The following is an 11,108-nucleotide window of genomic DNA, read 5'->3' on the forward strand; positions in this document are numbered from 1 at the left end:
TATAACGTATTTACCTGTCGGCAGAGATTTTAATTCGTGCCGTGCCATAATGCGGTGTCATTTTGCTGTCATTTGGCCTGTTTTGCGTGTGCATCAAAAACAAGTACGCTATAAATCGAAGTGAGAAGGAGCGTGGGTTCAGTTGTAACGAAAAAGTGCAAAATTGAAAATATAACTAAAGTTTGGAACGCGCCATTGTCTTTCATTATTCGATCATATTGTACGTCATCTGAAACTAATGGAGAGCGACGGATCACCGCCTCCTGCTTTCGGGCCAGCCGCCCTCGGATTGCACCCAGTTGGTACAAAGTTCCCAACGAGAACTGCTTCGAAAATGCCAGTTCAGGTGCTCAATGCCCGTGGAATGCCAGCCAGAATAAGGAAGAAAAATCGGATGTTCTTCGACGATAATATTGTGAATGACAAAGTTCCTGGCGTCCGTGGGAGTCCGAAGAAAACGCCCATGTCGACCAAGAAATCTTCCATCGCCAAGGGCACTCCGGGTAAATTGCTTTGTATTAGCCCTCGGAAGCTCGATCATTTCTCCCGCTCGATTCAGAAGAAGAAATATTCGTCTCGCTATGCAAAACTGAAGGACAGCATGAAGAAACGGAAGATCGACACGGAAGAAAAAAATATCATGCAATCGATCAACCCGATCGCAACATGGGAAAAAAAGATGTATCAAACATTGGGTTTGCAGATTAAAAGTCTGTTACGGCTGCGAAGGGCGCACTGCTTCGTGTACTACGAGTGGTTTTACAGTGACATCGACCAGTATGTGCTCGGTACGGGATCGCCTTTCCAGCAACTGATGAAAGAACAATTCCCTCAGTTGAAAACAAACAATCTGACTCGCGCTGAATGGAACCGCATTCGCGCTTCGTTTGGCAAACCTAGAATTTTTTCGCGTGCCTTCGTAGCACAGGAACGAGCGGAGCTGTTTAAAATGCGTGAAAAAGTGCGCATCCTTCAGGGAAACAATCTTTGTGACATTTCGTTCAGTGAAGGTTTACCGAACAATATTCCGCGCCGTATCGCGGAGGGTACGAGGGTAATGGCCAGATTGTACGGATCATCCAACGACGGTGTGTTCGACGGGATAGTTGAAGGATACGCCGAAGAGGAACGCAGCTACCAGATTGTTTTCGATAGACCGACCATCAAACCATGCCTCGTTCCCGACACAGAGGTCAGTTCCGTGACCACGACGCCAACCATTAAGCTGAACAGCATCACGAAGGACTACAGAGAGGCTCTGAAAGGGGCCTCGTTCCACGTAGCGCCGCGGATGACAAAGCGCACTATACACGACTTCCAGAAGAGCAGATTCACGGGAGATCCCCTGATCGTTGGGGGTTCGAAGTACAGTGCGAAAAAAGGAAGCTTCCCTGGAGACTATATCGGAGGTTATCCCGTCACGTATCTGGAATTGATTGTTCGAACCAAGAAAACTGTTTCGGCCAAGCAGATGAAGCTGCTGCGTTTGCAAAACATGTCATCGGAGGCAGAAATCTACCAGGCGTATCAAAATCCGTACCCTGAAGAGTTCAAGCGACGTTACGCGATGCTGATCTTGGCGATCGAGAAGCTCAACCGCGATCTGGAAAAACAGCTGGAGCAGCTTAAAGTGTTAGTAACACGTTTGACACACGATCCCGAAATGATAGCAATGATAATACCGAGCCGATTCCGCGAACAGTGCCGAGAGAAGGCAAATAAGGTGTTCGATAGGCATAACAAGGGAAATGTGAAGAATGAACAGATCGCTGATTTGATTAAAAATCTTGTAACAATCCTGTATCTTGCATCTAGCGTGGGAACGAGCACCACGGATATCGCAATGGAAATGAGAGGCTGCCTGGCGGAAACTAGGGAGCGTTTGGAACCCGGAAATGTTTCTATGTTCAATACAAATGTTGCCTATCCTTTCAACTACTTACAGCTGACAAATGGCAATGTGCGAGAAGGAGTTAAAGTTAAAGATGAAAAGGATTCTTGAAGTGCTACGATATGCTTTCCTTGACACCTCACCTTCATATCTTAGTTTGACCAGAAAACAAGATAAATAGCTTCACAAAACAATCTTGGAAAACAATTTTTCGTCATTAACTTTATAAATGCGTCGTATCATAGTATAAAAAACAGAGCTATATTTAAATCGCAAATTTAATTTACGAGACGCTGACCATAACGTCTGTGCAGTAATTTCTCTCAGGTTTATTCATTAAAATTATATGGAACGGGGAAGACGTAGTGGCTAGTCCGTAGATCATTCGTTTATCGTTTAGAAAACCCACCCAACCCAATGCGTGCTCTGCCGTTTGCAAAATAAACAACAGGTTGTAAGTTCGATGTACATCTTAGAATAGTGTTTCAAATAAATTAAGGTTGTTTCCTTGAAGTTGTGTTGTACGAGAGTATTTTCCTTTGTATTTCAACACAACAATAGAAATCTGCTGATTTTTAAACATTTGGTGTGCATGGATTCCAGATATTTACCTGAACATTTTATTGATTAGCATTTGCGGCTTGGTTACAGCGTTTAGTACAAGTACTAAAATCGTAATCCATGATTTTCTTTAATCGTTTCCACGCGATTGTGGTCTGTTTTTCAATGTGTATCATTTCGCCTCAAATTCGGCATCACCTTAAATACCTCTTCCAGGTTCTTTGTTTTTCGGCAGCGGGCCATTTTAGGTTTTCGTATATCAGTAGATAGAACGCATCAAACTGATAACGTTAAATGTATAACGATAACGTGTGGGGCAGGAATTGGCACGCGTTTCCGCCTGTTTACTAAGACTTTTCTCAGAGATATCAATCGTGCGTCGGTCCGCTAGGATAATTCTGTGGGCTATGATAACAAAAAGAACGAGGAAAAGACTGGTAGTAAAAAGGTTGTACTAAAGTCAACATGTTTATTGTGTGCTGAGCATAGCTTTTGGTCTTGCCAAAGTAATTCTTTTTGCGCTAAGCAAACTAGCGTTTTCTGGGTCTGCAATTGCACTCATCGATGCAATTTTTAATAGAGATAATGATTGGCTCTGATTACAAACTTCCATTAAAAATTAAAAATAATGGGTAATTTTGAGCAAAACTTGACCCTCGGAAAAATGCTTAGTTGCCATAATTCCCATTCGCTCAGGCTTCTAGTCCTGTCAGCAGATCAATGCTTGCTTAGCATTGTGCCATAATGTTTTCCAGTTGTGCTGTCTATTCAACTGCTCGTAATCAAAACACAGATCAGCCACCAAAACAAAATTTTCTAGTTTTAGTTGATTACTCACCGGAATTATGGACCGAGAGCTGGAAGTTCGCCACATGGCTTCATATTTGGATACTTTGGCAAACATTTTGGACACCAGCGATGGTTGGAGGGATTTTCTATATTTGATTCCGCAAAATATGGAAGATCTCACGAAGGACGAGTATACACCGAAGTATACCGGTGCACATGAAGCGTGAGTCACCATCCGTTGGCAATGGTTTATCTTTGCGACTGAGTTTTTTTTCGATTGCAGCACGCTGGAAACGGAGAGCGCTCGGAACAATTTGTCCCCCGCCAAATTGTTGCTCATTGAGTGGAGTATTTCGGGTAGAATAAGACCCACGGTTGGTGATCTTCTAACGCTACTACTGCGGGCCAATCAAATCCGTGCCGCGGAGTACCTTACCAATCTCTTGAAAGAAACTCCGCCCGTGCGACCGAAGGAAGGCCCTGGGGCACCGATTGACATTACGCTGCCCGAAGATCACCAAACAGAATCGTTGCTGGATGACATTAGTTACCCGAACTCGTCACAGCTGCAGAAAGATTTGTCGATCACGATAGCAAACAATCGCGATTACTACGATAAGATGGGTCCGATGAAGCGTGTTGAAATTAAGGACACCATTTCTTCGGTTGCGGACGCTACGTTGCAACAACAACTATCGATTAGCAACAACAACACCCAATCCGATTCGGATTCATCCGACATACGGAATTCTGGTATGGCAGAAAAGTACCCTGAATTATTTCCCGGACCATCCGGCATGAAGCGTAGACCAATAGAACCAGCTGCCGTTAACAGCATTTTGTCTGACGCACTGCCGATGGTTTCCATTCTGGGCTTGGATGAAAACCAAAGCGAAAAAAGAGAAGAATCAACAAAACTTCAGAACGATCGTAAGGCTGGGAATATGCAGAACGAAGATGACCACAACAATCACCAAAGTCCCAACCTGTCTATTTTTGGCCTTACGGAGGAGGAAGTAAATGTGAGTCGAATTGATCAGCAGAGTGAAGGCATTCCCGCTTTATCAGCATTACTTGCCGGCCCAAGTGATTCACAATCTACCGGGTTCAATGACAACACCTATGCGATCAATGATCCGCCGATGAGTGGCACTGATTCCAGCACAAGCAGCTCCGCTGAAGGTTGTACAAATGGAATAAACCACAGTTCTTCAGGATCTCCGATCCGCGGCACCGGTTCTAAGAAATCTCAAGAGCTTAGTAATGCACAGAATATGGTCTCAAATGAGTCAAATGGTGACCTCATACAGTTCTCATCCTCTCCTGTGCTGGCGGAATATTCATACGAACTGTTGGAGCTGGTGACCGATAACTTCAATTCAAAGAAATTTACAAATGGTGTTGTTCAATCACCCGATGGACGTTGGATCGGCGCTGGTGGCTTTGGTGCGGTGTTTCTGGGAGTGAATCTTGCGCCAACGATTCCGGTTTCAGCCGTGAAGCGGCTTGAATCGAATAAGTATAAGTATCGGGAGAAGTTCCAACTGGAACTTGACATACTTTCCAAGCATTCCCACCCTAACATTGTGAGTTTGTTGGGTTACTGTTCAAACGGTCCTCAGCTCTGCTTGGTTTACGAGTACATGAACGATGGGAGCCTGGAAATGGCTCTAGCGAAGGTGCGCGAAAATAAACTGGCGATGGACGGCGTTTGTCGCTTGAAGTACCTACAAAACATTGCAAATGCAATCAAGTTTCTGCATGAACGGGCCAATGTTATCCACCGAGATGTTAAATCGGCCAACGTTCTACTGAACGGTTCAGTTGCGAAGCTGGGCGATCTGGGTCTACTGAAATCGACCACCTCCATGACCACGACGAAAATCATCGGTACAAACGCGTATATGGCTCCGGAAGCAGTGCGTGGTGACGTAACTGTTGCGTTGGACGTGTTTGCGTTCGGCATTGTGATAGCTGAAACCGTCACCGGGGAGCCAGTGTTGGCGGAAAACGGGTCCCGCAGCGAAATCGATCTGGCCGGGTACATTCTGCGCCATCGGGCCGAAGGACGAAACCTTGCTTTGCTCGTGGATAGGCGCGCATCTAAGGAGGCTGATGGCGGAAAGTGGCTTGAAGTTGGGAACCGTTTGCTAGAAACCGCATTGCAATGCATGGAAGCAAGATGGTGTCGTCCAACAAGTGACACAGTGGCGAAATCAATCGATACCATGCAGTTGGCGCTCTCATACTAAGCAGATAAAGTATGAGAAAAGTGTGTATTTTAGTAAGTGCCTTTTAACATATAAAGAGTTGGAAAACAAAATACTCATGCATCAAATCCGACACGAAACGTACATTCCAATAAATGTAAGGTTATTGTTGTTTATATTTTTAAATGTTGTATGTTAATTTGAATGAATTTTTAAACAGAGCAGTAAACGTATCGATTGGAGTTGTTAATAAAACCAAATGATGAAAATAGTACTTGCAAAACAGTTAAAATGTGTTTTTTTAATGTTCTGATAGGTGGCTTTGGAGAACAAATTTATGATTGTTTTCAAACCATAGTTACCATTGCTCAATTACTTCATCTCTATTGAAGAGGATTGCAGGAAGAAACATTATTCGACGTTTTAGCAGCGATAGTATAATAGACGAACTGAATCTAAGGTATGCAGGAATTGGATTACGTTAATTATTTAAGAAAATTGAATAATTTTACTGTGTAGTTATTGGCTCAATGCCTCCGGAAGCCGTACTTCGAGGGTTAAAAATATTAGTACTTAGTTGTGGTACAGACGGTTACATTTTATGTTCACAATTTCTTACACCGTATGAATCATTTCTACATTCGATCACGAACCGATTAGCAGCAGCTTCTGATGGGAGATCGTGGCACCATGGTACCGCAAGCATGCGTTTGATCTACGCTCCCCTTCTCGCGTGTCATACGCACGCGTGTCTTAAATGCGGCACCCGTTCCGGCTTCGGTTTCCTTCGGTTAAATTGGTTTTGCGGTACGGGTTTTCAAACCTCTCGATCCGCCTCGTCACAGACCTTCCCCAGCATGGTGTCCCCAGAGCGGATCGTTTCAAGTGTGGCGCGTGATTAATGAGATATAATAGAACAGCTGTCCGGGGCTAACTCCGCTTAGGATACGGCTTAATAACGGTTGACTGCATACGGGTGTCAGTGGCCGAACGAAAATATCGATGGGGTGGAAGAGAACCGTTTGAACTTTGTGGCTTTGGCAATCGGAGAGCATGCCGGAAGCAAGCCGCATGTTGACAGGAGTCGGCCAGATTGTTGAACCTACCTTCGGAGTGGCGATTCTGGTTTAAGGGTAATTAGACGTATAGAAATAAATTACCCCTGGCAATTACTCCTCTGGGCGTTCTAATGAACGAAGCGACCAAATAAGTCCAGCTAACGGAGCATCACCCACCACAAGGTCACAGTAATCGGTTGCATTCAGGTGCCACCAGGGAACTCCGATCGCTGTTTGCGATGGTTAAGGTCAATAACTGGCAGTGGAGTAATGTTGATGAGAAGTCGTTACATGTTTCCGACTAGGGAATCCTTCCCCAGCTCCCATGTCTAGTGGATTTCTGCTCTCGACGGACCAGTGCACACCGTGGCCCGGGCGTCCAATGGCGTGCCGTGGGCTAATGGAGTAAAATCAAACGCAACCCTTCGGCCGGAGGGCCGATTGTCGCCAACGCTCGGCTTGCGGTTTCCGTGCTGACCTTTGCTACACGGACAGTGTTTCACACGCGATCGAGCATCCAACATCCGTTACAACAGTAATTAGTTACAACGGCAACGAACAGCCCCTCAGCGTGGACCTCAGTTTTGCCTTGGTCAAACTGCAGCGAGGCCCTTCCACGAAGCCCATCGGAGAGACAAAATCTTTTTCGATCCAAAATTGAAAAATTCCAACTGCGACACTTTCGACACAAGATCGTAAGAATTGGAGACACGGCGGCACGGTCCGCCCTGGTCACCGCTAATGATGTTGTCAGAAGTGATCACAAGTTTATGGTCCACTTGAGGGACGCACGAAATCGACTCGACCGAAGAATGACAACGATTGGTCAATCAGACCGAGCGTACATCCGTCGGTGGGTCTCCCGGTGGGGTTCTACTGTCTGTGCCTGGGTCGCTGCGGATCGCGGGCCATAATTGTGCAGGTTATTTTTATTGGCGGAAATACCGATCCGGCCGCACTCTCACTCTTCTCGATCGGAGTGTAAGAGGTCGGTGTCTGCGTGTCATGAAAATCAAGAAATCAAGTGCACAACGACCCACTGAAAGGCGATTGTGCTCTGATAAACGTGGCAGAGATCGACGGCCACGGTAGCTGAAGACTTGTTTCAAGTGCAATGCCAGTGTCGGCACCGGCAACAGCTGATCAGAGCAAGGGGGTTCCTAGAACTTATCACGATCGTGGTGATCGCAGCACCATTCGCCCGTTGAATTCGTTCATTGGTGCCCTTGTCGTAGCCGTGGTTACGAGCGTAGCCTTTGGTCACGGTATGTTCTGCCTTTCACCAACCAACTGTCAACCGGGTGGTGCAATGGCATTCGGAGCACCGGCGCCGAGGACGAACGGTTGGATCAGAACAGCCCAACAGAAGGCATGGGATGTGAGTCCTTGCCAATCGGTAGCAATTAATGCACACACAATCACCATTTCGGATCGTCACAGCCGGCTCGATCGTGATCTTCACCTTGACGCGAACCGGCGACGGACGAAACTGTGCAGGTTCATTGAACATTCCACCGGTGTGTCCTTGGCGGGCAGATTTCCGCGAAAAGAACCCACCATGATGGAGATCCCGTCGAGCGGAATCTAAGACTAATTCGTGCTCCTTTTGCCGTTTGACCCGAGACGTTCGGATCCATTCCGACTTCACATCCTTAGACCTGACGGTCTAAGGTGCATCGCCTGGTCTAATGAGATGCACTTGATTTCGGTCATTGTCTGGCGGGGGCTATCCGCGAGTGAATGGCAGTCAGCGCCGGTTACGTCCACCTGGCCGGGCCTAGAAGGTTACGCGCTCGCTGACGAACTCACGTGCAGCGTGCACCGTGTCGGAGGGTTACTTCCGAGATTCGCTGTGAAACAGGTCGCCAGTGTTGGCGAGCTTTGTGGCCTCGCGTGCACTAAGGTGAGTTGGCGTGCTAGCGCCACTTCGCCACTAGCCCTCTTGCCAGATAACAATCGCCAGGCATCGACGGGCATCAGAGGGCTGCCCAGTAACCGGGCGGCGGTGGGAAAACTGCTAGACGTGTTTTCATTTAAGGTAAATAGACTTTTTTAGCCAACCGTAGCCCGCCCGATTGGCCTAATGAACCGTGCGGAGATTAGTATCTCTCCGGAGAGCGAATGATTGGCGGTTTGTTTGAGTACCGTCTGCCGTTGGAGGTCTCCCGCACGGAGGGCAGCCCACTAACTGTAACAGCAAACGCTGGGCTATGAAATGGTAATTGTGAATGAATGAAAAATAGTACACCGTACCGTACCGGTGCGTGGTAGAGTAGTAGACGTAGGGGCACCTTATTAGCTGCTACCCACGCCTATGTTAGTCATAAATCCAGTAATAGGCGGCTGATTGCAAGTAGCGCTGTTTGAAGGATTTTGGACACAGGCACGCACGGCCCGTTTGTAGTTTCGGGGCTCATTCTTGACCTACATGAGGTCAGCACCGGGCATAGAGAACCGGGCAGTGTTCCAATGCTGAGATGCTACTTTAATTATTTTGATTTATGCACTTAAGCCAAATTTAAGCCACACTAGCATTTGGCAAGGACACCACGTGATTAAGGAAGTGCACATTCGCTTTACCGAAAAAATCGAATTAAAACACTGTGAAACGGAAAGGATTATGTTTTCAAAGTAGTTGTGTTGATATTCTTCTTCTATTCTCGCGGCCACCTGGCAGATTGTGACCCTGCAATGCCCGGCCCGGCTTGCCCTAACGGTTTGGCAATGCGTAATTTATAATTCCTCGCTTCAAACAGTTCCGTCCTGCCGTCAGAGCCACCGCCGAGGAGCCTTCTATTCTGTACCGTCCCCCGTCCTTCTTGGTGTTGGGCTTGGTTTTGGCAGCTGGCAGCGAGAGATCGACAAGATTTCGCTAAAAAAATACCGGCGAACGGCTTTCCGTTGCCGGTCGCGCGGCAGAGTTCGTCGTTCAAGTTCAAGATCGGTCAACCAGGTGGAGCCGGTAGGACGACGTCGGCACGGTACCGAATTCGTGTGCCGGCGGAGCGGTCGTGGCGGCGGCGATGACGAGAGGTGGCTCGCCGTGATCGCGAACTCAACGCGTTCGTCACCTATCGTAACCGTAAAACCTGTTGAACCGCTGAACCGATTTAGGGCCGTTTTTGTACACGGCTGCCCCGATGCCTGGGGATATGTTTATGAGGCGTCACTTAAGTCCTCGAAGGTTCGCGAGTTGCTGCGAGACCGAACGGCGAATGGCAGATCAACGACCTCAAGGACGATAGAAGACGTCAACACCGGTCCAAGGATGGCCGGTCGGGTAGGAAGCAGAAGGGCTCCAGGACAGGGTGACTCCGATCGATATTCAGGGCGAGTCACATTTCGAGTGCGCAAAATTCGGAGCGTCGGCCGCGGATCAAGGCGACACCGTTGCGACTTCCCTAACACGGTCAGGGGTCAGGGTGGTCATCGCTAAGCTCTAAGACCCGGTTGCTGACAAACTATAGCTTCGATACGAATGGTTGCCCCTCGGGGAGGAACCGAACCGAAGTTGATGGACTGAAACGGTTTCCTAGCCACCGCGACCCAGGTGGGAGGTTTTGATAAATGTTCACACTGTTTGAATTGCGGGCGGACGAACTGTCCGGACGGTAGCAACGGAAGGCGGTGGTTGTTTGACACTTGAGCCACAGACCGAGGTGATTAGGATTAGGGGCGTAGGCAGAGCTCAACCGCACCGTGTCGTGCCATCGTGTGTCCTTCCACGATCAGGAACAAGCAAGCCTTCCGATGGTGGGTTGCGAAACCAAAACCGCCGCCAGGTGGACGCCGTTCAACGATATCGTTGAATTTTGTGTTCTTTTGTTTTTGGAAAACGGAAACGATAGCCCATTAATAATCGACATGTGATCTAGTTCAGTGGGTGTCGGCAGGCCACTCAGCAGGGGTGTTCGGTTAAATAAAAACAGACAATTTATCACCGTCTCTCGTGCAGCGAGGATTTTCTCAAAACGGTAAACTCGGTGGCCAACGGTTAATTGGGAAAATTAATTATCGGCTCTTGGGGTTTATGTCACACAGGGTGGAGAACATTAAATCGATTGTTTATGCTATCAATTACAGCCGAGCGAACGATAACTATTACAGCGATCAATAACGATCAAGTGGAGAGCCCATTCAGTGGTCTCTATTTATTACACTTTGGTTGTGGTTTGTTGTGAATTAGATGAATAATAAAAGAAACTGGTTAACGATGATTGGTAGGAAATTCGCCACAGTCAACGGAGCTTAGAAACAGGTTCATGCAAGTAAACACAATAAATTACGACATCAATGAAGCTCTCGCAATGCTTTTTCGAGGTACCATAGAAGTTTTGCATGGTCTCCGAATTATGATCGATTTAAATAAGTTATGGCATTCGTTTCCATTGGCAACTGTTCAAATAGTTTGCTTTTGTTATCGTAAAAAATGGTAAACATTATTAACCAGAAAGTAGTGTTTGGAGTAAGGAGACGTTCACTTCATACTATGTTTGAAGTTTTTCTGAAGCGGATAGACCGAATACTGTTGACTACTTCCGCAGTTGCCATAGAAACTCTGGGGTCACTTGTAGGAGTTTATGAACTTCTCTGCTTCAA

At 47.1% G+C, this 11,108-nt stretch overlaps 2 protein-coding genes across 2 annotated transcripts; both read left to right on the forward strand.

Annotated features, from left to right (window-relative positions):
- The first annotated feature begins 138 nt into the window (after positions 1-138).
- LOC131209609 (protein lin-9 homolog) lies at positions 139-2,396 on the forward strand. Its single transcript, XM_058202714.1, has one exon. The coding sequence runs from the start codon at positions 239-241 to the stop codon at positions 2,000-2,002; it is 1,764 nt and encodes a 587-aa protein (XP_058058697.1). The 5' UTR covers positions 139-238; the 3' UTR covers positions 2,003-2,396.
- A 901-nt stretch (positions 2,397-3,297) lies between these two features.
- LOC131210180 (uncharacterized) lies at positions 3,298-5,647 on the forward strand. Its single transcript, XM_058203390.1, has 2 exons — positions 3,298-3,464; positions 3,525-5,647. The coding sequence occupies exons 1-2, from the start codon at positions 3,298-3,300 to the stop codon at positions 5,491-5,493; spliced, it is 2,136 nt and encodes a 711-aa protein (XP_058059373.1). The 3' UTR covers positions 5,494-5,647.
- The last annotated feature ends 5,461 nt before the right edge of the window (positions 5,648-11,108 follow it).

Source organism: Anopheles bellator, chromosome 2 (assembly GCF_943735745.2).
Source record: "Anopheles bellator chromosome 2, idAnoBellAS_SP24_06.2, whole genome shotgun sequence".
NCBI lineage: Eukaryota > Metazoa > Arthropoda > Insecta > Diptera > Culicidae > Anopheles > Anopheles bellator.